General features: G+C 43.7%; 1 protein-coding gene across 7 annotated transcripts in view; it reads left to right on the forward strand.

Annotated features, from left to right (window-relative positions):
• LOC129816694 (FERM, ARHGEF and pleckstrin domain-containing protein 1-like) overlaps positions 1–27,986 on the forward strand; it is a 165,038-nt gene that overhangs the window by 738 nt on the left and 136,314 nt on the right. For 2 of the 7 annotated variants that reach the window (XM_055871476.1, XM_055871475.1), the window contains exons 1-2: positions 10,708–10,947; positions 22,829–23,025. In XM_055871476.1, coding sequence (XP_055727451.1) covers positions 22,834–23,025 — 192 coding nt within the window. In that variant the 5' untranslated portion in view covers positions 10,708–10,947; positions 22,829–22,833. Of the gene's footprint in view, positions 1–10,703; positions 10,948–22,828; positions 23,026–27,986 lie in introns of those variants that run through there. The other 5 variants (XM_055871471.1, XM_055871474.1, XM_055871473.1 and 2 more) reach the window with 3 other exon arrangements.

Below are 27,986 nucleotides of genomic sequence, written 5' to 3' on the forward strand. Positions count from 1 at the left end.
TTGGGCATCGGCCAGCAGACCACGATTTCTACATTCAGGTCCTAAATCTGTGGCATGCGATGTTTGTAAAGGAAAAATGCCACTGCCGTGTCAGGCTAATTTGGCACATTGTCTACTAGCCCCGTCTGAGAAGTATTAGCCTCCGGCTAGATTAATTTCCATCCCTGCCAACATTTCTTACTGACTTCACAGGTCGTTTGATTAATCATGTAACGTTACAACAGATGCACGTGTGGTCCAAACCCGTTTATGTGATCTGTATGAGGACAACATTGAGCCCACAAGGTCTTTGTGAGCTAGCTAGCCAGATTCAGCTAATGTAGCTAACTAGCCAACCAAGGCGCCTCACTATACATATATTTGGCTTACTAGCTAGCTAACGTTAGAAAAGTCTGACTACACGAACGGTGAACTAAGTGGTGACATGCTAACTAACCAACTATCCATGGAGCCGGCTTAACGTTAACGTTAACTAGCTGGCTAGGTCACTAAAGACTTGTCAATAAAAAGGTAACATTTAAGAACCCCGTTTCTGTGTTTTGTATGGGTAAAACATTGAGCCCACAAGTGCTTTGAGCTAGCCAGCCAACTTTAGCTAATGTAACGAACTAGCAACCAAAGTGCCCAACTAGCTAGCCCACCCGGCGACATTAGCTAGATAATTAGTTAACGTTAGCTCACAGTTAACTTAGTGTAGTCAGACTTCTCTAAGTGGTGACATGCTAGCTAACCAACTATCCTTGTCATGGTACCGGTCTACGTTATCAAGCAAAGTCAGACTACACGAACCGTGAGCTAAAGTTAATTAGCTAGCTAAATATCCTTTCGCTGGTGGGCTAACGCTAGCTAGCGTGTTCACACATGAAAAAAGTAGCTGGCTAGCTCACTAAAGACTTGTCAATAAAAAGGGCACAAATGTCATTATGCTGATTATTTGCACTTGTAAATAAGGCAACGTGCGTTGTACACGTAACTAACGTTACAGATCAGCTTCATAAACACCTAGTTTACCACATATATTTGACCTAACCAAATGTGTTTGTTAGCGGTCAGCTAACAGGGCTTACCTTAGCGGTCAGCTAACAGGGCTTACCTTAGCGGTCAGCTAACAGGGCTTACCTTAGCGGTCAGCTAACAGGGCTTACCTTAGCGGTCAGCTAACAGGGCTTACCTTAGCGGTCAGCTAACAGGGCTTACCTTAGCGGTCAGCTAACAGGGCTTACCTTAGCGGTCAGCTAACAGGGCTTACCTTAGCGGTCAGCTAACAGGGCTTACCTTAGCGGTCAGCTAACAGGGCTTACCTTAGCGGTCAGCTAACAGGGCTTACCTTAGCGGTCAGCTCTAGCGATGCCTCTCACTTACAGAGGTTGGAAAACGATCAAATGTACATGTTCTTATTGGAGTAGTGGTTACAATCCGGTAACGTTACATAGCACATAACCATCCTTGCTTCTGATCGACGGAGAGACCTAAGGTTAGCTAGTTATCTACAAAGGCAGAGGGTAATTACAGTAATTTAAAGACGCTAAGGTAGCAAGCTATGCAATTTCAAAAATTCTGAACGAGAATACACACGGGAAACTAAAACGCCTATAATATCTATGATTCTTGCTAGGCAATTTGTCAAGGAGTTGCACTGAGAAATGTGCCTTGGGGGATGACGTCAAACCTTGCGAAAAGATGTGTAGTTCTTTATGAAAGCCACATAAGCGGCTAATTAGCGTTTCATGTTGGGAGGTAATTACAGGTGAATATATTGATACAATTTACCATGTCTGAGAGAGATTTGCGCGGTTATCAAAATGTCGTGCCAGGTTAAGCCAATATGAAACACAGAGCTTATATGAAATAGTTCTAAAATCCCAGACGCAAAAATGAATATTGAAAAAAATATTAGAACCATTTCCGGGGTTTACCGCTAGGTTTTATGGGTATAATGACTGATACTATTGTACTCAATGTATTGTAGCTGTATGGTTATTATTATTAATATTATTATTTTACCTGTTATGTTTGTTCCTTATATAATGACAAACCGGGGCGTAGGTTTAACTACTTTTAATGAACATATACTTCAGCTAGACAACTCCATATTTAGCCATGCAAGCCATTCTTTAACCATCTCCCGCGCCCGCATAGCCTGCTGGGTAACGTAGTCTAAATGTTATTAACACAAAACAACACAATACCTTTATTTCAACAAGGAACACAGACTGAGACCAGAGTCTCTTTTACAGCTGGGCACTGCGTATACATGTTTACACATACAGTTTAGGTACAATGATTAAAAAACTAAACAAGACAAACAAAACGATCACAGATAACACAAAAAAATAAAGCAACAGATTACATTTACACATAGGTTATTCCCCTAACAGCACAAGAACTTGCATTACCCGAAACAGTTACAAGCAATACAAAAATAAAAATCCTCCAATAAATATTTAAAATGGGCAAGGGGGACAAGAGTCTCAAGTTTAAGTTTAGTCTGCAGGCTATTCTATAGGCAAGAAGCGTAACAGGAAAAGGCAGCCATACCCAACTCTGTGGAAATCGCATGGGCCTCAAGTGTAATCCATGTTGAGACCTGGTTTTAGGAATTCTAATTCTAATATTGATGAGTGATGATAAATAAGAAGGTAGCTTATTCAGAAGTGCTTTATAGACAAACACGAGAGCATGTTGTTCTCGTCTCACAGACAGCGAAGTCCAACCCACATATTGATATAAAACACAGTGGTGAGTTCTGTAGCTAGCACCCGTAATAAACCTAAGTGCGCAATGATAAGTAGCATCCAGCGATTTAAGTGTTGATGCCGTAGCATGCATGTAAATAATATCACCATAATCCATAACAGACATAAAAGTAGCTTGCACAATTTCTCTTCTATTTGTAGAGGACAAACATGTCCTGTTTCTATAGAGGAAGCCTAGCTTGATTTTTAGCCGTTTACAAAGTTCGTCAATGTGCATTTTAAAAGACAGTTTATCATCCAACCATATCCAACCATATATAAGTATTTATATGCAGAGACCTGCTTAATTCAAGAACCATCTAAGCTCGTAAGTGCACATGTATTTTCAACCAACTTTTTTTGAACTTATTAAAAATCAAAACATTTGTTCTCTTTGCATTTAAAACAAGTTTCAGCTGTATAAAAGACCCTTGTAATATCTTAAAATCTGTTTCCAATAGTGATAATGCTTGGTCAGCTGTTGAAGCGATAGACTACATGACAGTGTCATCAGCATATAAATTAATTTGACACTTTCTTATCTCATCACCGATATTGTTTATGTAGAGAGTGAACAGTAATGGACCAAGTATAGAACCTTGTGGCACCCCTTTAACCAACTCCAATGGCTCCGACTGGATGCTGTCGACTCTAACAGCCTGACTTCTGTCCTTTAGATAGTCATGAAACCAATCCCAGTCCCATTGACGACAGCTTACCCAAAAGTATCGCATGGTCTACAGTGTCAAAAGCTTTAGATAAATCTATGAACAAGGCGGCACAGTACTTTCTATTATCTAGGGCATTAGTAATATCATTTACAACATGTACAGTGGCCGTAATAGTACTGTGTTTAGGTCTGAAGCCAGATTGATTACTATAAAGAGTATTGTTAACAGTTATTAAAGATTGTAGTTGCCTATTCACCAATGACTCTAATTTTTGCCAAACAGGAGAGCTTAGAGATGGGCTGATAATTATCAAATTCACTGCCATCACCTCCCTTGAGGAGTGGTAAAACAAAAGCTGTTTTCCAAGATTTAGGAATCTTTCCTACGACAAATGTTTGATTAAAGATTTGCATCACTACACCAGCAATAATAGGTGCCGCACACTTGAGTAAATATGGATCCAGATTGTCAGCTCCTAATGATTTATTAGAATCTATAGCAGATAGTGCAGATAAGACCTCATCTTCTGTGACTTTTAAAAAATTAAAAAACGGCTTACTGTTTTCACATCAGCTGAAGGCCGAGGGGCTGAAACAATAGACCGGTCAGGATCATGTTGGCCATTTTTCTTTCAAAAAGAAAACCAGCAGAAATAAAATGTTTATTTAAAAACATCACAAATTTCATTTTGGTCACTGATGATCCCAGATTCTGATGTAATTTGCTTCGGCATGGAAGTGAAGGAGTTTCCTCGTTTAAGTGAGTTAACAGTTTTCCAGAATTTAGCGGGATCATCAGCAGACTGTCATAGCATCAAGAAAATACCTAGATTTTGCCTTTTTTATTCCTCCGGTCCATTTATTTCTCAATTGCCTAAAAAGCAGCCAATCAGCTGTTTCACCAGTTTCCTCGCCAAGGCCCATGCTTGATTCTTTTGCAGAAAAAGGATTTTAAAATCACAGGAGAACCAAGCATTAGTTCGATTTTTTTACCCTAAGTCGCTTTAACGGGGCGTGTTTATCAGCCATGAAGGTAAAAATGTATGAAAAGAAAGAGAACGCTAAAACTGGGTCCATTATGCCGTTTACGGATAAAAGCTCTGAATAATAAAGGTCATGAATAAAGGCTTGCTCTGAGAAGTGTTGATAGTTTATCTTCTTCTTTTTCTTCTTCTTCTTCTTCTTCTTCTTCTTCTTCTTCTTCTTCTTCTTCTTCTTCTTCTTCTTCTTCTTTCTTATACAGAGGGTCACGGTTGTATAGCCTAGTATCTCTGATACATGCAGTAGGGCAGTGGTCACTGATGTCATTAGAAAATAACCCACTAGCTATGTATTTGTGAGGTGTATTTGTTAAGATAAGGTCTATTAATGTAGATGGGGTCTTTTGGTTTAGGACGGGTAGGTATAGTTATTAGTTGAGTAAGATTTAGTTTGTTACTGTCACGCCCTGACCTATAGAGAGCCTTTCTATTTCTCTATTTAGTTAGGTCAGGGTGTGATTTGGGTGGGGCTTCTAGTTTGTATATTTCTTTGTTGGCTGGGTATGGTTCCCAATCAGAGGCAGCTGTCTATTGTTGTCACTGATTGGGGATCATACTTAGGCAGCCCTTTTCCCCACCTTCAGTTGTGGGATCTTGTCTTTGTATAGTTGCTGTTTACCACTACAGGGCTTTACGTTCGTTTATATTTTTGTTGTTTTTGGTGTTCATTTAATAAAGTACGATCAACACTTTCCACACTGCACTTTGGTGTCATTCAATTGACGTCGGACATAACAGAAGATCCCACCACCAAAGGACCAAGCAGCGTGGCCAGGAGGAGCAGGGATCCTGGGCCCGGGAGAAGAGTGAGTGGAGGACATCATGGACATGGAAGGAAGTTATGGCAGGGGACAAGACCCTGCCATGGAAGCAGGCGGAGGCAGTGAGAGAGAAACGGCGACGAAACCCGGAATCAAGGAGACGACGGAAGCCCGAGAGGCAGCCTCCCAAAATATTTGGGGGGCACACGGGGTGGCGAGCGGAGCAAAGGTGGGAACGAGAACCAACTCCCTGTAATTACGATGAGGAGTTGGTCACGGTTCAGATACCATGTTCTGCGCACCGTGCCTCCAGTGCGCACCCTTAGCCCGGTGCGTTCTGTGCCTGCTTTCCGCACGTGTCGGTCCAGCCAGGACGGGTTGTGCCGGCTCAGCGCTCCTGGTCTCTAGTACGCCTCCTCGGTCCAGGATATCCTACGCCGGCTCTACGCACTGTGTCGCCAGTGCGCTTGCACAGACCAGTGCGTCCTGTGTCAGCGCCCCCACTTGCCGGGCTAAAGTGAGCATCCAGCCAGGACTGGTTGTGCCAGCTCTACGCTCCAGAGCTCCAGTGTGCCTCCACGGTCCAGTATATCCTGTGCCAGCTCCATGCGCCCGGCCTCCAGTGTGTGTCTCCAGCCTAGTATGTCCTGTGCCTGCTCCACGCACGAAGCCTCCAGTGGTAATCCATGGCCCAAAGCCTCCAGTGATGATCCATGGCACGAAGCCTGCAGTGATGATCCATGGCACGAATCCTCCAGTGATGATCCATGGCACGAAGCCTCCAGTGATGATCCATGGCACGAAGCCTCCAGTGATGATCCATGGCACAAAGTGAGTTTAGTCTGATGGGGAATCGACCAATTCCGAGAATCAACCTGTTACGTTCCCCAGTTTCTGTTTTGTATTTGAGTGTGTGTGTTTCAGGAGATGGCTTCCTGGAAGCCTCCCTAACCAGCTGATTGGTCATCCCCATTCTAATTGATGATTGGAGCTGACTCCGCCCCCTCGTCAAGAAGCAGCTGACTCTAATCACCATTGCCACCAGAAGATATAAAAGCCAGTGTTCTGTTTAGGAGAAAAAGAGAAATGATTAGAGAGAGATTAGAGAGAGAGATTTTTTTCTGGAGAATTTGATAGTGATCAAGTGTTGGTTGTTTCTCAAAGATATTTAGTATGTATTTTGTAAGTTGTTGCTGAGGGAGCTGATTGGTTATGTCTGTTATATGTTATAGGACGCACTGTTTTGATTATTGAAATTGTTTGTTGTTCTGTATCATTTGTTCCCAGGGGGGAAGGAGAAGGCACTTTGGGAGTGCTTAGGCAAGAGGCCCGAGGGCATACATATACCCGTAGTATATTTACTGTCTAGGCACACTAGGTAAGACCTGGGCGGACCACCCCCTGTATTTTGGTTAGGGCACCAGGTGGTGCTAAGTTAGGTAAGTTAAGTGGGTAGGCAGGTTAGATATTTACTTTCTTTCCTTTGGTTCCGTCCAACCCCTTTTCCCCATATTACCGTGTAGGAAATAAATCCTAGTAACGGTAAATTCTGCCTTTGTCTTCCTTTCTCGCACCTACGGTCCATACCTCTTTCGCTTCACGGAGAGTTGAGTTGCAGCAGGGAGTTGCGTTCCCTCTTTTTAGAGGCGTGCGTAACACAACCCCCATGGCAATATATTGTAAATTGTTAGTATATATGGTTAGTTGGTGGTATGAAATATAGGTGTAGGGTTAGTTGATGGTATGAAATAGTTGTACACCATACAGTGCATTCGGAAAGTATTCATACCCCTTGTACTTTTCCACATTTTGTGACGTTACAGCCTTATTCTAAAATGGATTAAATAAATACAATTTCTCAAGCTACACACAATGCCCCATAATGACAAAGCAAAAACACATTAAAAAAAATGTTTGCACATTTATAAAACACAAAAAATTACTTATTACATAAGTATTCAAATCAAATGTATTTATAAAGCCCTTCTTACATCAGCTGATATCTCAAAGTGCTGTACAGAAACCCAGCCTAAAACCCCAAACAGCAAGCAATGCAGGTGTAGAAGCACGGTGGCTAGGAAAAACTCCCTAGACAGGCCAAAACCTAGAAAGAAACCTAGAGAGGATCCAGGCTATGAGGGGTGGTCAGTCCTCTTCTGGCTGTGCCGGTTGGAGATTAAAACAGAACATGGCCAAGATGTTCAAATGTTCATAAATTATGGTCAAATAATAATAATCACAGTAGTTGTCGAGGGTGCAACAGGTCAGCACCTCAGGAGTAAATGTCAGTTGGCTTTTCATAGCCGATCATTGAGTGTATCTCTACCGCTCCTGCTGTCTCTAGAGAGTTGAAAACAGCAGATCTGGAACAGGTAGCACGTCTGGTGAACAGGTCAGGGTTCCATAGCCGCAGGCAGAACAGTTGAAACTGGAGCAGCAGCACGGCCAGGTGGACTGGGGATAGCAAGGAGTCATCATGCTAGGTAGTCCTGAGGAATGGTCCTAGGGCTCAGGTCCTCAGAGAGAGAAAGAAAGACAGAAAGAGAGCATTAAGAGAGAGCATACTTAAATTCACACAGGACACCGGATAAGACAGGAGAAATACTCCAGATATAACAGACTGACCCTAGCCCCCCGACACATAAACTACTGCAGCATAAATACTGGAGGCTGAGACAGGAGGGGTCAGGAGACACTGTGGCCCCATCCGATGATACCCCCGGACAGGGCCAAACAGGCAGGATATAACCCCACCCACTTTGCCAAAGCACAGCCCCCACACCACTAGAGGGAGATCTTCAACCACCAACTTACCATCCAAGGCCGAGTATAGCCCGCAAAGATCACCGTCACGGCACAACCCAAGGGGGAGTGCCAACCCAGACAGGAAGACCACGTTAGTGACTCAACCCACTCAAGTGACGCACCCCTCCTAGGGACGGCATGGAAGAGCACCAGTAAGCCAGTGACTCAGCCCCTGTAATAGGGCTAGAGGCAGAGATTCCCAGTGGAGAGAGTGGAACTGGCCAGGCAGAGACAGCAAGTCTCAAAACAAATCACAATGTCACAATGTGCCAAATAAAACATGTATAGTAGACCTGACTGTGAAATGCTTACTTAAAAGCCCTAACAAACAATGCAGTTAATAAAAAAAAAACATTACTAAAAATAACAAAAACAATTAAATGAGAATAAGAAATATAAGTGACGAATAATTAAAGAGCAGAAGTAAAGTAAAGTAAAGTAAAGTAACACTAGCGAGTCTATTAAAGTCAAAAAGGTCAGGTTAAAAGGTCAGAGGTAGGCATGGCGATGACAGGGGCAGCAACCTTAAAGAAGAAAGGGTCTAAACCAGGGTCTAAAGCTTCCTGCCATCCAGGACCCTCTATACCAGGCGGACCCTCTATACCAGGTGGACCCTCTATACCAGGCGGACCCTCTATACCAGGTGGACCCTCTATACCAGGCGGACCCTCTATACCAGGTGGACCCTCTATACCAGGTGGACCCTCTATACCAGGCGGACCCTCTATACCAGGCGGACCCTCTATACCAGGCGGACCCTCTATACCAGGCGGACCCTCTATACCAGGCGGACCCTCTATACCAGGCGGTCCCTCTATACCAGGTGGACCCTCTATACCAGGCGGACCCTCTATACCATCCAGGACCCTCTATACCAGGCGGATCCTCTATACCAGGCGGACCCTCTATACCAGGCGGTGTTGGAGGAAGGTCCTATAAATTGTCAAAGACTCCAGCCACCCTAGTCATAGACTGTTCTCTCTGCTACCGCATGGCAAGCGGTACCGGAGTGCCAAGTCTAGGTCCAAAAGGCTTCTTAACAGCTCTTACCCCCAAGCCATAAGACTCCTGAACATCTAATCAAATGGCTACCCAGACTATTTGCATTCCCCCCCCCCCCTTATTTTACGCTGCTGCTACTCTCTGTTTATTATCTGTGCATAGTCACTTTTCCCCTACCTACATGTACATATTACCTCAATTACCTTCACTAACCTGTACCCCCGCACATTGACTCGGTACCGGTACCCCCTGTATATAGCCTTACTGCTGCTCTTTTATTAGTTTTAACTTAAAAAATATACATATTTTTTTTTACTTATCTATTTTTACTTATTTTTCTTAAAACTGCATTGTTGTATTCTGTTGTATTCGGCGAATCTGGCAGTCTGACGGACTAATCGGGGTTTGGCAGATGCCAGGAGAAAGCTACCTGCCCCAAGGCATAGTAAAGTTTGTAATAATGGTCTGAGGCTGTTTTTTATGGTTCGGACTAGGCCCCTTAGTTCTTGTGAAGGGAAATCTTAACGCTACAGTATACAATAACATTCTAGACGATTATATGCTTCTAACTTTGTGGCAACAGTTTGGGGAACGTCCTTTCCTGTTTCAGTATGACAATGCCCTCGTGCACAAAGCGAAGTCCATACAGAAATGGTTTGTCGATATCAGTGTGGAAGAACTTGACTGGCATGCACAGAGCCCTGACCTCAACCCCATCGAAGACGTTTGGGATGAATTAGAACGCCGTCTGAGAGCAAGGCCTAATCGCCCAACATCAGTGTCCGACCTCACTAATGCTCTTGTGGCTGAATGGAAGCAAGTCCCCGCAGAAATGTTCCAACATCAAGTGGAAAGCCTTCCCAGGAGAGTGGAGGCTGTTATGACAGCAAAGGGGGGACCAACTGCACATTAATGACTATGATTTTGGAATGAGATGTTCGATGAGCAAGTGTACACATACATTTGGTCATGTAGTGTATAAACAGTACCAGTCAAAAGTTTGGACATCTACTCATTCAAGGGTTTTTCTTAATTTTTTACTATTTTCTACATTGTAGTACATTGAATAAACTCATGTAATCATGTAGTATGAGAGTGATGGAGTGCTGCATCAGATGACCTGGTCTCCACAATCACATGACTTCAACCCAATTGAGATGGTTTGGGATGAGTTGGACCACAGAGTGAAGGAAAAGCAGCCAACAAGTGCTTCAAACAACACATGTTTGCGACATGTTAAGTGCAAAGTGACTAAGCTAAAGTGTATTTTCTTATAAAAAATAAATCTTTGGTCTTGAGCCCACGAATGCAGTCATCAATGATTAAGCCTCTCGCCAGTTTTATTCAATAAATCCTGCAATTATTTAGGAAATCATCCAGCCTGTGACTACCTTACACTTCTCTTGGCCATGAGACACGGTACCCTTTGACAGTAAACACTTCTGTATTCTACTAAATTTTGAACAGCACTGAACTTCATAAATGATTGAATAGTAACTTGAATATCAAGTAGGCCTCACTGTACAGACTCGGAATGCCCATCACTACTGTGCTGGGCTTTGTAGGCCTAGGCCTAATTTAGCCTATGCCCCATATTCTACAGCTAGATGGAGCTATGTGGCTATAATAACATTTATTTGGCAAGGAATGGGTTGCACGTAGTTGCAGTGCCTTGCACAATAGCTGGAGGCACTGCGCCTCCTTGATAGTTGGAGTAACAAGACAAGAGAGGATATGCCACTAATTTCAATGTAATCCTGTCTATCGCACAGTCGGCCGACATGGCGACCACGAAGAAGCTTCTCGCTGGAGAAACCAGCATCTGAACTCAATTTGGTTCCACAGAAGCAGCTTGAACAGCGTCTGGAAGTGGATGTAAAATATTTTGTCAATTGGGAAATATACACGGGAATTGTCCACAGTTTTAAGACGGGGTAAGATTTAATACCGTTCGTTTCCCTGTGTGCAAAACGGCAGTGTGCAACTTGTTTCAGAAGAGAAGATTATAGATAAATTGTAGAACTATCCCCAATTGCCTTGGATTTGGAAGCATAACGAATTTTAACATCATGATCACCCTATAATTGTCGCAGGTAGTTATAAATCGTTATTACAACCAAGTAGTCAATGAATGGAAGATTTAACCGTGTTTTTGCCCCGTCGTTCTTGATAGGTAGACTATCTTGCGACAGAGAGTGGTGATAAAAAGCAATAGGCATGCACTACACTACATCTGATGTACAAGACCACAACTGAATGGGAGAACATCTCATGACCATAGCCTTCATACAATATTTTGGGCATGAACAATGGGTGTTGAATATGCGGCATTTACTTAGACATCCCTCAATAACGTTTGCAATTTATTAAATGAGAAAAAAATGTCCATTGTTACTTTGTTACCATTGAGGGTTGTTAGTAGCTGGTCAATTGAGTGCAGGCTGTGTATTTGTGTCACAGTACGCGTGGTAGCCTAACATAAATATCCAAGGATTAGGCTACTGTACTCCTCTAACCTACAGGCCGGCATGTGCGTAAAATGTGATAAAGACTTCGATCAATAACAATTTCCCCAATAATCCAGTAACGTTCTTATTTTCTCAAAATGCATGAAAGATACATAGCCTGAAAGCTGTTTGTCAGCTTATATTTATTTGATATGGTGTGCGTAAATTGCTCACCAAACTGTCAAACGGTCGCCCCTCCGCCAAAGATACACTCATTAACAATCTTGTATTGTGGAGAAGGCATACTAATGTTATGTAATTTGATAGATCCCATAGGAACCTCAGTCATAGAGGGTTTTCGTTTTGTTTTCCCTGGTGTAGGGGTCTTGCATCATTTCAGAATTCTGGGTATCATCCTTGAAATCGTATTCAATCATACAAACCCCCTTTAACACATCATTTACAATGGCATGATGGTATTCAAATTAGAAATGAGAAATTCGGCATTCAGTTGAATGCATAGGCTCCAATATAAGAGCCACATTCAGGTATTAATGTCTGTGGAGCTGAAGCATGTTGCTCAACCCAGTGGAAATGGGAGTGGATTTTCAGCCCGTCTCAGGCAGACCGTTGGCTGAACTACACCGTCCTCAAGCCAATCAGCTGGCTGTAATCAAATCCAGCTGTGCAGTTGCAGAAAAGTTGCCTGCATGCGTTGGACTGCTCTGAAGGGCTCTGTGTGCTCCTGATGCCTGCTGCATACAGACAGAGGAGCCTCTGTTACAGCCCAAACGGCCTGCAGAGCCAGCCGCCACAGCACTATTTTACGCAGTTGAGGGGAATTTCAAGCAAACAAGTTCAAAGCCAGGGTAAATGGCACTTTATAAACTGGGTGGTTGGAGCCCTGAATGCTGATTGGCTGAAAGCCGAGGTATATCAGACCGTATATCACGGCTATGACGAAACATTTATTTTTACTGTCATAATTACGTTGTTAACCAATTTATAATAGCAATAAGGTACCTGGGAGGTTGTGGTATATTGCCATTATACCACGGCTAAGGGCTGTATCCAGGCACTCCACGTTGCATCGTGCTAAACCCACTCTGGCCTTGATGCGTTTTTAAAAAAAAAGGTATATTCTTGAGCTAGCATCCCATTTGTATGTCACAGCCCGGCTGTCTTCCACAGTAACAACATAGTAGTAACAGAGCTGTGCCTGTGAGTTACACTAGCCGAATACTGCCTTCTTATTCAGAGGGCCACATACTGTAGGGCAACACATGGTAGACTGGCTGTCGAGCTTGGGTGCAGGGAAGGTGAAGTGTCAGTTGAGATTATCATTGTCTGCTCTGTCATAGCCCTTAAGATCCTACATCTGTAGCCCTGGGTGTGTCTATTCTCATAGCCCTGGGTCTCTCTATTCTCATAGCCCTGGGTCTCTCTATTCTCATAGCCCTGGGTCTCTCTATTCTCATAGTCCTGGGTTTCTCTATTCTCATAGTCCTGGGTCTCTCTATTCTCATAGTCCTGGGTGTCTCTATTCTCATAGTCCTGGGTCTCTCTATTCTCATAGTCCTGGGTGTCTCTATTCTCATAGCCCTGGGTCTCTATTCTCATAGCCCTGGGTCTCTATTCTCATAGCCCTGGGTCTCTCTATTCTCATAGTCCTGGGTGTCTCTATTCTCATAGCCCTGGGTCTCTATTCTCATAGCCCTGGGTCTCTCTATTCTCATAGCCCTGGGTGTCTCTATTCTCATAGCCAAAACCTCATTTGGACGCCTTTCCTTCCAGTTCTCTGCTGCCTGCGACTGGAACGAATTGCAAAAATCTCTGAAGTTGGAGACTTTTATCTCCCTCAACAACTTTAAAAATCTGCTATCCGAGCAGCTAACCGATCGCTGCAGCTGTACATAGTCCATCTGTAAACTACCATCCCAATTTACCTACCTCACCCCCATACTGCTTTTATTTATTTACTTTTCTGCTCTTTTGCACACCAGTATCTCTTCTTGCACATGATCATCTGATGATTTATCACTCCAGTGTTAATCTGCTAAATTGTAATTATTCGATTTATTGCCTACCTCATGCCTTTTGCACACATTGTATATAGATTCTCTTTTTTCTACCATGTTATTGACTTGTCTATTGTTTACTCCATGTGTAACTCTGTGTTGTTGTCTGTTCACACTGCTATGCTTTATCTTGGCCAGGTCGCAGTTGCAAATGAGAACTTGTTCTCAACTAGCCTACCTGGTTAAATAAAGGTGAAATAAAAAAATAAAAATAAAAATAGCCCTGGGTCTCTCTATTCTCATAGTCCTGGGTTTCTCTATTCTCATAGCCCTGGGTCTCTCTATTCTCATAGCCCTGGGTCTCTCTATTCTCATAGTCCTGGGTCTCTCTATTCTCATAGCCCTGGGTCTCTATTCTCATAGCCCTGGGTCTCTCTATTCTCATAGCCCTGGGTCTCTATTCTCATAGCCCTGGGTCTCTCTATTCTCATAGCCCTGGGTCTCTCTATTCTCATAGTCCTGGGTGTCTCTATTCTCAAAGCCCTGGGTCTCTCTATTCTCATAGCCCTGGGTCTCTCTATTCTCATAGTCCTGGGTCTCTCTATTCTCATAGCCCTGGGTCTCTCTATTCTCATAGCCCTGGGTCTCTATTCTATTCTCATAGCCCTGGGTGTCTCTATTCTCATATCCCTGGGTCTCTCTATTCTCATAGTCCTGGGTCTCTCTATTCTCATAGCCCTGGGTGTCTCTATTCTCATAGCCCTGGGTCTCTATTCTATTCTCATAGTCCTGGGTGTCTCTATTCTCATAGTCCTGGGTCTCTCTATTCTCATAGCCCTGGCTCTCTCTATTCTCATAGTCCTGGGTCTCTCTATTCTCATAGCCCTGGCTCTCTCTATTCTCATAGTCCTGGGTCTCTCTATTCTCATAGTGTCACAATGATGACGCTGGAGAGACGAAAGCAGGTACGGGGAGTAACATTTAATAAATAACGGACATGGAACGAGACATAAACAGCGTTAGCAAACAGAAAACAATCAATGCAGAAGCGGGGAACAGAGCTGGGGAACTGACACATATAGGGGAGAAAATGAACAGGTGATAAGAGAGTCCAGGTGAGTCCAATAACGCTGATGCGCGTGACGAGGAAAGGCAGGTGTACGTGATGGATGGCAGGAGTGAGTGATGCAAGGCATTCTGGCGCCCTCAAGCGCCAGGGGGGGGGGGGGGGGGGGGGGGGGGGGGGGAGCAGACGTGACACATAGCCCTGGGTCTCTCTATTCTCATAGCCCTGGGTCTCTATTCTATTCTCATAGTCCTGGGTCTCTCTATTCTAATAGCCCTGGGTCTCTATTCTATTCTCATAGTCCTGGGTCTCTCTATTCTAATAGCCCTGGGTCTCTCTATTCTCATAGCCCTGGGTCTCTATTCTATTCTCATGGTCCTGGGTCTCTCTATTCTCATAGCCCTGGGTCTCTCTATTCTCATAGCCCTGGGTCTCTATTCTATTCTCATAGTCCTGGGTCTCTCTATTCTCATAGTCCTGGGTCTCCCTATTCTCATACTCTCCCTATTCTCATAGCCCTGGGTGTCCCTGGGTGTCCCCCCCACCTTCAACATGCTCCAATGCCCCAGTTGGTGAGGTCTACAGATGACATCAGCAGGCTGGAATGTGTGATAAACAGAGAATGAAGCAGGACCTCTAGGTGTGGATTGGCCTGCTACGGCTGCCTCAACCCAGAATGTTCCTGCAACTGGTCAACATTCCACCACCTGGAGCTTGCCATTCATTGACTAGCTCCACACAGCCCAGATGGTATGTCCTTATTAGCTGCTGGATGTCTATGAACCACACAGCCCAGATGGTATGTCCTTATTAGCAGCCGGATGTCTGTGGACCACACAGCCCAGATGGTATGTCCTTATTAGCAGCCGGATGTCTGTGGACCACACAGCCCAGATGGTATGTCCTTATTAGCAGCCGGATGTCTATGAACCACACAGCCCAGATGGTATGTCCTTATTAGCAGCTTGTTGTCTGTGGACCACACAGCCCAGATGGTATGTCCTTATTAGCAGCCGGATGTCTGTGGACCACACAGCCCAAATGGTATGTCCTTATTAGCAGCTTGTTGTCTGTGGACCACACAGCCCAGATGGTAGGTCCTTATTAGCAGCCGGATGTCTGTGGACCACACAGCCCAGATGGTATGTCCTTATTAGCAGCTTGATGTCTGTGGACCACACAGCCCAGATGGTATGTCCTTATTAGCAGCCGGATGTCTGTGGACCACACAGCCCAGATGGTATGTCCTTATTAGCAGCCGGATGTCTGTGGACCACACAGCCCAAATGGTATGTCCTTATTAGCAGCTTGTTGTCTGTGGACCACACAGCCCAGATGGTAGGTCCTTATTAGCAGCTTGTTGTCTGTGGACCACACAGCCCATATGGTATGTCCTTATTAGCAGCTTGATGTCTGTGGACCACACAGCCCATATGGTATGTCCTTATTAGGTTGTTTCATCATATATTGATGATGAAACCTTATGATGTTGTTTCATCATATATTGATGGGCTTGCCTTTTGAAAGTTCCTACGAAGAGTCAGTTATGTCACACATGCAGCTATCAAAAATATATGGAAATGTCTGCTCTATTCAAAATTACAACCAACTAATTGCAGCATTACCTGAAAAATGGAAAAGGTAAGTGGAAGAAGGGGGGGGGGGTGTCTGTCGGCCCTGCATTAAAGACCAAATTGGTTAAAGAAAATTGTGATGAATAAAAAAGGATACCAGTTTAATTTAAGGATAAAAAAATGGACAACTGTGCCATATAGATTTCAAAATAGTTGGGAAGAGATTTTCAATGTACCGATTCCATGGCACAAGGTTTATGAACTTATACACAAAACGATGCTCGATTCAAAACAGAGAGTTTTTACATTGAAATGATTTAACAAAATTCTTGCAACCAATAGAATGTTATATGTATGGCGGGTACAACCGTCCCAGCTCTGCAGATTTTGCTGCAAAGAGACAGAATCATTTGATAATTTGTTTTGGTACTGTCCATATGTAGCTTGCCTTTGGTCACAGGTTCAGGAATGTCTGAAGAATTGCAACATTTACCTGGAGCTAACTCTGCAAATAGCACTGCTGGGTGATTTAAAAAGCCATAGTCAATCAATCAATAATATAATAATACTCTTTGCAAAAAAATGTGTATCTTTAATTTACAATATGTAGAGTCTATGAGAATAGAAAGGTTCATAATTTTTGTGAAACAGCACAGTTGAAAAATACATGAATTCGGGAAAGTATTCAGACCCCTTGACTTTTTCCACATTTTGTTACATTACAGGCTAATTCTAAAATTGATTAAATACATGTGTTTCCTCATCAATCTACACACAACACCCCATAATGACATAGCGAAAACAGGTTTTTAAGGATTTTTGCACATTTATAAAAAAATAGAAACCATACCTTATTCTAATAAGTATTCAGACCCTTTGCTATGAGACTCAAAATTGAGCTGAAGTGCATTGTGTTTCCATTGATCATTCTTGATATGTTTCTACAACTTGATTGGAGTCCACCTGTGGTAAATTCAATAGATTGGACATGATTTGGAAATGCACACACCTGTCTATTTTTGTACCTTTATTTAACTAGGCAAGTCAGTTAAGAACAAATTCTTATTTTTAATGACGGCCTAGAAACAGTGGGTTACCTGCCTTGTTCAGGGGCAGAACGGCATATTTTTACCTTGTCAGCTCAGGGATTCAATCTTGCGGAAGCCACTCCTCAGTAAAAGGTACGACAGCCCTCTGGGAGTTTGCCAAAATGTACCTAAAGAACTCTCAGACCATGAGAAACAGGATTCTCTGGTCTGATGAAACCAAGATTGAACTCTTTGACCTGAATGCCAAGTATCACATCTGGAGGAAACCTGGCACCATCCCTACCGTGAAGCATGGTGGTGGCAGCATCAGGCTGTGGGGATGTTTTTCAGCGGCAGCGACTGGGAAAACTAGTCAGGATCGAGGCAAAGATGAATGGAGCAAAGTAGAGCGAGATCCTTAATAAAAACCTGCTCCAGAGCGCTCAGGACCTCAGCTTGGGGCAAAGGTTCACCTTCCAACAGGACAACTACCCTAAGCCAACAGTCAAGACAACACAGGAGTGGCTTTGGGACAAGTCTGAATGTTCTTGAGTGGCCCAGCCAGAGCCCAGACTTGAATCCGATGGAACATATCTGGGGAAACCAGAAAATAGCTGCGCAGCCACGCTCCCCATCCAACCTGACAGAGCTTGAGAGAAACTCTCCAAATACAGGTGTGCCAAGCTTGTAGCGTCATACCCAAGAAAACTTGAGGCTGTAATCGCTGCCAAAGGTGGTTCAACAAAGTACTGAGTAAAGGGCCTCAATAATTACGGAAATTAGATTTTTTTCATTTAATTTACAAAAAAAATCTAAAAACCTGTTTTTGCTTTGTCAGTATGGGGTATTGTGTATATTGATGAGAGAAAAAACGATTTTTTAAATCAATTTTAGAATAAGGCTGTAACAAATGTGGAAAAAGTTAAGGGGTCTGAAATTCAAAATAAGTTAACCAAAGTTTTGGAAATACATAACAGGATTTAACCAGTTATCAAAGAATGTTAGCTATATGCAGTTATCTTAGCCAGCCAGCTAATGTTAGCTGTTTAGCCAACTAGCTAAAAGCCTAGCTAGCCTAGCCAAGCACCACGGTTATGGTTGGCAAGCTAGACCCCAACTACTGCAGACCTGCTAGAACACAACTAAAACATACCTGCAGATTAAAAGCAAAGAGAGAGCAGAGACTTACAGATTGGGACCCATAAGATGGTAAAACATTTAAGGGTGCAGCATCAGTTAGCTACCAAGCGAGGAGGAGGTGGGCGCTTCACCAGGCCGAAATCCAAATTGAATAGATTCCAGATGTCAGTCAGCTAGCGCTTGCTCTATATTGTTTTGTTACATTGTTACATAAATAACTCATGCTTCCTACCTTTTAAAGTAATGTTCTTAAATTGTTCAGAGAACATTAAGAAAACAACGTTCTTCAGTGGGAATTTCAGTACTTCAGCATAACGTTTTCTACAGGTTTCCTCAGGGTTCTATTTAAAGTCATGTTTTCAGAACGTTCAGAGAACGTTAAACAACATTGTTCTATGGCAGGGATGGGCAACTCCAGTCTTTGGGGGCCTGATTGGTGTCATACATTTGCCCCAACCAAACACACCTGACTCCAATAATCATTTAATCATGATATTCAGTTTAGAATGTAATTAATTTAATCAGCTGTGTTTGCTAGAGATGGGGGAAAAAGTGACACCTCCCTGGCCCCTGAGGACTGCAGTTGCTCATCCCTATTCTATGGGATTTCCAGTATAAAGTTTTCTGCAGCCTCTACTCTCTATTTAAAGTACTGTTCTAAGAACATTAAGAGAACTTTCCATAAAAACCGCAAGAAAACATTAGTATCATTTTTAAAGAACGTTGTAAAAAATGTTATTTATAAACATATACATTTGGTTCTCAGCATCAACAAAACTCTCTCTATCCTCAGTTGTTAAATGTGTTCAGGTGTGTTGGCCGTGCCCACTAATTGGCCACACCTGATCTTAATGAGTGGTTGTTTACTTTTGAAGTGGGGTCTGTTTGAATAGAATAAAATGAACAGCTTTGTATGAGTAAAAAAAAACATGGCAAGCTAGCTCCATCCTGATGGTGCAATGGACTAATTCCTTGAATAGAGAGCAGAAGATCATAGGTTTGAATCTCACTGATTCCAAGTGTCCTATCTGTGCTTTGAGTTCAAAACAGTTAACCCAAACTAAGCTAGCCGGGTTATTAAAAGTCTTATTGAAACATGTTCTCCGAACATTATTTAATTACCTTCAAATAATCTATAATTTCCGTTCTCAGAACATAAATAAAACCTCCCAGGAAAACTTTCAGGGAAACATAGAAAAACTTTCTCAGAACCTCCCTGCATCCTAAAAATGTATTTTCCCAGAACCGGCTAAATTTTCACATCCTTTGCAAAGGGATTTGCAAAATAAATCAAGTATGGGGCAGTATGAGGTAGTTGGATGGGCTAATTACAGATGGGCTATCTACAGGTGCAGTGATCTGTGAGCTGCTCTGACAGCTGGTGCTTAAAGTTAGAGAGGGAGATATGAGTCTCCAGCTTCGGAGATTTTTGCAATTCGTTCCAGTCATTGGCAGCAGAGAACTGGAAGGAAATGCGGCCAAAGGAGGAATTGGCTTTGGGGGTGACCAGTGAAATTTACCTGCTGGAGCGCGTGCTACTGGTGGGTGCTGCTATGGTGACCAGTGAGCTGAGATAAGGCGGGGCTTTACCTAGCAGTGACTTATAGATGACCTGGAGCCAGTGGGTTTGGCCACGAATATGAAGCGAGGGCCAGCCAACGAGAGCATACAGGTCGCAGTGGTGGGTAGTGTATGGGGCTTTGGTGACAAAACAGATGGCACTGTGATAGACTGCATCCAATTTGCTGAGTAGAGTGCTGGAGGCTATTTTGTAAATGACATCGCCGAAGTCAAGGATCGGTAGGATGGTCAATTTTACGAGGGTATGTTTGGCAGCATGAGTGAAGGATGCTTTGTTGCGAAATAGGAAGCCAATTCTATATTTAATTTTGGATTGGAGATGGTTCATGTGAGTCTGGAAGGAGAGTTTACAGTCTAACCAGACACCTAGGTATTTGTAGTTGTCCACATATTCTAAGTCAGAACCATCCAGAGTAGTGATGGACGGGCGGGCAAGTGTTGGCAGCGATCGGTTGAAGAGCATGTATTTAGTTTTACTTGCATTTAAGAGCAGTTGTAGTCCACGTAAGGAGAGTTGTATGGCATTGAAGTTCGTCTGGAGGTTAGTTAACACAGTGTCCAAAGAGTTGGATCAGAGAATCACTTGCAGCAAGAGCGACATCATTTATGTATACAGAGAAAAGAGTAGGCCCAAGAATTTAACCCTGTGGCACCCCCATAGAGACTGCCAGAGGTCCGGACAACAGGCTCTCCGATTTGACACACTGAACTCTGTCTGAGAAGTAGTTGGTGAACCAGGCAATCATTTGAGAAACAAAGGCTGTTGAGTCTGCCGATAAGAATGTGGTGATTGACAGAGTCGAAAGCCTTGGCCAGGTCGATGAATACAGCTGCACAGTATTGTCTCTTATCGATGGCGGTTATGATATCGTTTAGTACCTTGAGCGTGGCTGAGGTGCACCCACGACCAGCTCGGAAACCAGATTGCATAGCGGAGAAGGTACGGTGCGATTCGAAATGGTCGGGGATCTGTTTGTTAACTTGGCTTTCGAAGACCTTAGAAAGACAGGGTAGGATAGATGCAGTTTGGGTCTAGAGTGTCTCCTCCTTTGAAGAGGGGGATGACCGCGGCAGCTTTCCAATCTTTGGGGATCTCAGACGATACGAAAGTGAGGATGAACAGAGTGGTTGCAACAATTTCAATGGATAATTTTAGAAAGAGAGGCTGATTTGTAGTGGTCCAGATTTTGCAGCTCTATCAGAACATAAGCTAGCTGGATTTGGGTGAAGGAGAAATGGAGGAGGCTTGGGAAAGTTTCTGTGGAGGGTGCAGTGCTGTTGACCTGGGTAGGGGTAGCCAGGTGGAAAGCATGTTCAGCCGTAGAAAAATGCTTATTGAAATTCTTAATTATCATGGATTTATCGTGGTGACAGTGTTTCCTAGCCTCATTGCAGTAGGCAGCTGGGAGGAGGTGCTCTTATTCTCCATGGACTTTACAGTATCCCAGAACTTTTTGGAGTTTGTGCTACAGGATGCAAATTTCTGTTTGAAAAAGCTAACCTTTGCTTTCCTAACTGCCTGTGTATATTGGTTCCTAACTTCCTGGAAAAATTGCATATCGCGGGGGCTATTCGATGCTAGTGCAGTATGCCACAGGATGTTTTTGTGCTGGTCAAGGGCAGTCAGGTCTGGAGTGAACCAAGGGCTATATCTGTTCCTGGTTCAATTTTTTTTGAACCGGGCATGCTTATTTAAGATGGTGAGGAAAGCACTTTTAAAGAATGACCAGGCATCCTCTACTGTCGGAATGAGGTCAATATCCTTCCAGGATACCCGGGCCAGGTCGATTAAAAAGGCCTGCTTGCTGAAGTGTTTTAGGGAGCGTTTGACAGTGATGAGGGGTGGTCGTTTGACCGCAGACCCATTACGGACGCAGGCAATGAGGCAGTGATCACTGAGATCCTGGTTGAAGACAGCAGAGGTGTATTTGGAGGGCAGGTTGGTTAGGATGATATCTATGAGGGTGCCCGTGTTTACGGATTTGGGGTTGTACCTGGTAGGTTCATTGATAATTTGTTGTGAGATTGAGGGCATCAAGCTTAGATTGTAGGATGGCCGGGGTGTTAAGCATGTCCCAGTTTAGGTCACCTAACAGCACAAGCTCTGAAGATAGATGGGGGGGCAATCAATTCACATATGGTGTCCAGGGCACAGCTGGGGGCAGAAGGTGGTCTATAGCAAGCGGCAACGGTGAGAGACTTGTTTCTGGAAAGGTGGATTTTTAAAAGTAGAGCCTCAAATTGTTTGGGTACAGACCTGGATAGTTAAACAGAACTCTGCAGGCTATCTCTGCAGTAGATTGCAACTCCGCCCCCTTTGGCAGTTATATCTTGTCTGAAAATGTTATAGTTAGGGATGGAAATTTCAGGGCAGTTAACCCTCAACAACACCTGATCCCCAGGCGCAGATGACGTGGACATCGATTAAGGCAGCCACCGTACCTCTCTGATTCAGAGGGGTTGGGTTAAATGCAGAAAACATATGTCGGTTGAATTCATTCAGTTGTACAACTGACTAGGTATTCCCTTTCCCTTCGTTATTCCGTTGCACTTTGAAATCAAGCAAAACATTTGCAGAGAGAGGGAGCTAATTGCTTCTGCCAAAAGATACAATTATCAACCTTTAGGTTAGATTACATTGCTAGTCTGACAATGTGAACTCTCTCCTATTTTCTATTAAGGTATCTTTACTTTTATTCAAGTATGACTTTTGACTACTTTTTCCACCACTGGTAATACTCCCCTCTGTTTTCTCCAGGATAGGACAGGGGTCCCACTCCCTAATGCTCAAGTTGAACAATGAATAGATTTAACAATCAACAGACATGATCTGAACTGCATTATAGACTTGCAAGGTGTTTGTGTATACGTGTGTACAGGTTCGAGCCTAGTGAGAGACAAGGATGGAACCTACTCTGTTACATGAATGTGTGTGTGATGGTACTTCTGCCTCCCCTGCAGGCTGGATGGTAGCAGGACAGAGCACCATGGTGGAGCCCAAGCCCAGAGCATCAGCAGCTCAGCGTCTTGAAGCCCAGGAGACTCTGGGCATCAGCACCCTGGACCCTGGCCACAGGCCGCCCACCATGCCCCCCGGACGCCATGTCACCATCAAGGTCCGCATGTTGGACGACACAGAGGAGGTCTTTGACATCTCGGTGAGTTCTGGTTGGCTGTCTGTCTCGTTGGCTTATAGTGCAATGTGTTCAAGGTATAACTACTTCCCATTCTATTTTTTGTGTGTCAAGTCGAGTGAGAGAATTTAGCATAACAAAATGTTAAATATAAGTATGCCTTTAAACGGTGTCATCCTTTTGTTGTCTTTTTATAACTTTGCCATTAAAGCAGGAGATCATTTTTACCCCCTGACAGCAGTCTGTTGTTAAGGGTTACAGGTTGGCATGGGTAACTGTATAAACATCAAGGTTCTGTATGCATGAATGAGCCTAGACTATGCTGGAAAATGTCACTGCTGGAAAATGTCTGGGTTCTAACCTTCATTGTCAACATTTCTGACTTTAGCTGTTGGTGTGGTGAATAAGGGTACTGAACTAGTTCTGTGTTTCTTGTTTACAACCTCACTAGACAGATGGGAGAGCAACTTAAACTATTACCCAGGTGGGTGTATGGATCGGGAGGAGAGGTTTAGTTCATTCAGATACCCATTAGTACATCAGGCCTAGTTTTCCTGGGTAAATAAATGACCTTTCATAATATTTAATTGTGTGTTATGAGACCAACTGGTCTGTCTTGGGTATACAGTATGGTTGTGGATAGGGCACAGTTTGTGATGTGTTTGAATGGCCAGAGATCTGCCATGATACATTTGACTTTTCATTACCAGGCTATTTACCTCTGTGCTTATTAAAGATTCTCTCGGAGATTAGAGATGCTTGAGATTACCTTTCTTTGCAGTGCAATATTCTTGCACAACACTAAATCTCAGAATAGGCCTACTCTTGCTTTGAGATTGCTGCCTTTCATGTGAAATCGAATCTGCTTGATAATGACTGACTGATGTTCTGAAGACGACAATATGGTTAGGAGATATATTAAAGAAAGGTAATGGATGCTTTTTGAAATGTGAATGCTAATTTAAGACCTTGAGCTTTATCCAACAGACATGTAAATCACGATATTTCCTGTTGAAATTGACAAAAATTGATTGGTTGTTCTGTACCGTGTTTTCTCCCAGAGTTCCTGTCACATTGTGGTATTACACTAAGGTATATGCTAAGACCCTGATATAGCCCTTGACAATGGTGGAGCTTTGATCAAGACTAGGTTATTTTCCTGAGAATAGTCCAACTAGCAATATCTTCTGACCACAGTGCTTCCTGCTGGGAGCGAGGGAGCAAGATGGGAGGTAGGGATAGGGAAGAGAGGGAAGAAGACGTGATGATGGAGGGAAATAGATACAGCACACAGAGGACTCATTCAATGGGTATGAGTAGAGCCTCGTAATAAAGATGGTATGAGTCGAGCCTCGTGGTAGAGATGGGTATGAGTCGAGCCTCGTGGTAGAAATGGGTATGAATAGAGCCTTGTGGTAGAGATGGGTATGAATAGAGCCTCGTAGTAGAGATGGGTATGAATAGAGCCTCGTAGTAGCGATGGGTATGAATAGAGCCTCGTAGTAGAGATGGGTATGAATAGAGCCTCGTAGTAGCGATGGGTATGAATAGAGCCTCGTAGTAGAGATGGGTATGAATAGAGCCTCGTAGTAGAGATGGGTATGAATAGAGCCTCGTAGTAGAGATGGGTATGATTAGAGCCTCATGGTAGAGATGGTATGAATAGAGCCTCGTAGTAGAGATGGGTATGAATAGAGCCTCGTTGTAGAGATGGGTATGAATAGAGCCTCGTAGTAGAGATGGGTATGTATAGAGCCTCGTAGTAGAGATGGGTATGATTAGAGCCTCATGGTAGAGATGGGTATGAATAGAGCCTTGTGGTAGAGATGGGTATGAATAGAGCCTCGTGGTAGAGATGGGTATTAATAGAGCCTCGTAGTAGAGATGGGTATGAATAGAGCCTCGTGGTAGAGATGGGTATTAATAGAGCCTCGTAGTAGAGATGCTTGAAATAGAGCCCAGTGACTGACAGTGTGGTCAGTATGTTTGACCCTAGCTGCTGAGAAATATTGTCAGGTTTCCCAACTGCTGTGTAAAGTGTTGTTCTCACAGCATGCTGCAAGGCTTCCTGTGTTGGCCCTGAGGATTGGCCCTTCAGGAAGCGGGTTCAGCAGTGTGTGTAGTACTCGCCTGCGCTCTACTAGTGTATATTGAAAAGAACTCTCCAAGAGATCTCACATAGAGATGTCATCAGTGAGCTAGGCTCGAATTACCATCGTAATTTAAAGTCAAACATTGCCTGTCAGGAAAATTCAGTGTCCTTTGGCTAGGCTGAGTAATTTTATTCTCTCAAAGAGTAATTTCTTTTTGTTTTGAGAGACTCTATAACTAGGGTATAGTACTTCTTCCCAGCTCGTAACCAAGAGCTTCAGGTCATGCTGTTGTTTATGCCTGAAGCTCATCAGGAAGTTCTGTCTCTGAATGTCTCAATATGTGAATTTCACCAGCTGCCACCTAGACTCAGGTTAATTAAAGAGAAGGAGAGAGAGATGATGTGTTTCTCCATTGGAAGCTAAAACGCGCAAATTAAAAATGGAAGGAGGGTAGGCATGCTGATTATGCTACACTGTAAGGGTAAAACATTTTGCTCTGTGCGACTTATTTAGATAGTATTCACATACATTTACCCTTTACCACTATGGGGTAGTGACCCGTAAACACAACAGTACCATGGTGGGATAACTGAGCTGTAGTGATGGGGAGTCCTTGCTGGGTGTCATGACTACTGAAGGATGTAGCTAACGCTGATATGAACAGCTGGGTGTCATGACTGCTGAAGGATGTAGCTAACACTGATATGAACAGCTGGGTGTCATGACTGCTGAAGGAGGCAGCTAGCTAACACTGATATGAACAGCTGGGTGTCATGACTGCTGAAGGATGTAGCTAACACTGATATGAACAGCTGGGTGTCATGACTACTGAAGGATGTAGCTAACACTGATATGAACAGCTGGGTGTCATGACTACTGAAGGATGTAGCTAACACTGATATGAACAGCTGGGTGTCATGACTGCTGAAGGATGTAGCTAACACTGATATGAACAGCTGGGTGTCATGACTGCTGAAGGATGTAGCTAACACTGATATGAACAGCTGGGTGTCATGACTACTGAAGGATGTAGCTAACACTGATATGAACAGCTGGGTGTCATGACTACTGAAGGATGTAGCTAACACTGATATGAACAGCTGGGTGTCATGACTACTGAAGGATGTAGCTAACACTGATATGAACAGCTGGGTGTCATGACTACTGAAGGATGTAGCTAACACTGATATGAACAGCTGGGTGTCATGACTACTGAAGGATGTAGCTAACACTGATATGAACAGCTGGGTGTCATGACTACTGAAGGATGTAGCTAACACTGATATGAACAGCTGGGTGTCATGACTGCTGAAGGATGTAGCTAACACTGATATGAACAGCTGGGTGTCATGACTGCTGAAGGAGGCAGCTAGCTAACACTGATATGAACAGCTGGGTGTCATGACTGCTGAAGGATGTAGCTAACGCTGATATGAACAGCTGGGTGTCATGACTACTGAAGGATGTAGCTAACACTGATATGAACAGCTGGGTGTCATGACTACTGAAGGAGGCAGCTAACTAACACTGATATGAACAGCTGGGTGTCATGACTGCTGAAGGATGTAGCTAACACTGATATGAACAGCTGGGTGTCATGACTACTGAAGGATGTAGCTAACACTGATATGAACAGCTGGGTGTCATGACTGCTGAAGGAGGCAGCTAGCTAACACTGATATGAACAGCTGGGTGTCATGACTGCTGAAGGATGTAGCTAACACTGATATGAACAGCTGGGTGTCATGACTACTGAAGGATGTAGCTAACACTGATATGAACAGCTGGGTGTCATGACTGCTGAAGGAGGCAGCTAGCTAACACTGATATGAACAGCTGGGTGTCATGACTGCTGAAGGATGTAGCTAACACTGATATGAACAGCTGGGTGTCATGACTACTGAAGGATGTAGCTAACACTGATATGAACAGCTGGGTGTCATGACTACTGAAGGATGTAGCTAACACTGATATGAACAGCTGGGTGTCATGACTGCTGAAGGAGGCAGCTAGCTAACACTGATATGAACAGCTGGGTGTCATGACTGCTGAAGGATGTAGCTAACACTGATATGAACAGCTGGGTGTCATGACTGCTGAAGGATGTAGCTAAAGCTGATATGAACAGCTGGGTGTCATGACTGCTGAAGGAGGCAGCTAGCTAACACTTATATGAACAGCTGGGTGTCATGACTGCTGAAGGATGTAGCTAACACTGATATGAACAGCTGGGTGTCATGACTACTGAAGGATGTAGCTAACACTGATATGAACAGCTGGGTGTCATGACTGCTGAAGGAGGCAGCTAGCTAACACTGATATGAACAGCTGGGTGTCATGACTGCTGAAGGATGTAGCTAACGCTGATATGAACAGCTGGGTGTCATGACTACTGAAGGATGTAGCTAACACTGATATGAACAGCTGGGTGTCATGACTGCTGAAGGATGTAGCTAACACTGATATGAACAGCTGGGTGTCATGACTGCTGAAGGATGTAGCTAACGCTGATATGAACAGCTGGGTGTCATGACTGCTGAAGGAGGCAGCTAACTAACACTGATATGAACAGCTGGGTGTCATGACTACTGAAGGATGTAGCTAACACTGATATGAACAGCTGGGTGTCATGACTGCTGAAGGAGGCAGCTAACGCTGATATGAACAGCTGGGTGTCATGACTACTGAAGGATGTAGCTAACACTGATATGAACAGCTGGGTGTCATGACTACTGAAGGATGTAGCTAACACTGATATGAACAGCTGGGTGTCATGACTACTGAAGGAGGCAGCTAGCTAACACTGATATGAACAGCTGGGTGTCATGACTGCTGAAGGAGGCAGCTAGCTAACACTGATATGAACAGCTGGGTGTCATGACTGCTGAAGGA

The sequence above is a fragment of the Salvelinus fontinalis genome, chromosome 19 (genome assembly GCF_029448725.1).
Source record: "Salvelinus fontinalis isolate EN_2023a chromosome 19, ASM2944872v1, whole genome shotgun sequence".
Classification (NCBI taxonomy): Eukaryota; Metazoa; Chordata; class Actinopteri; order Salmoniformes; family Salmonidae; genus Salvelinus; species Salvelinus fontinalis.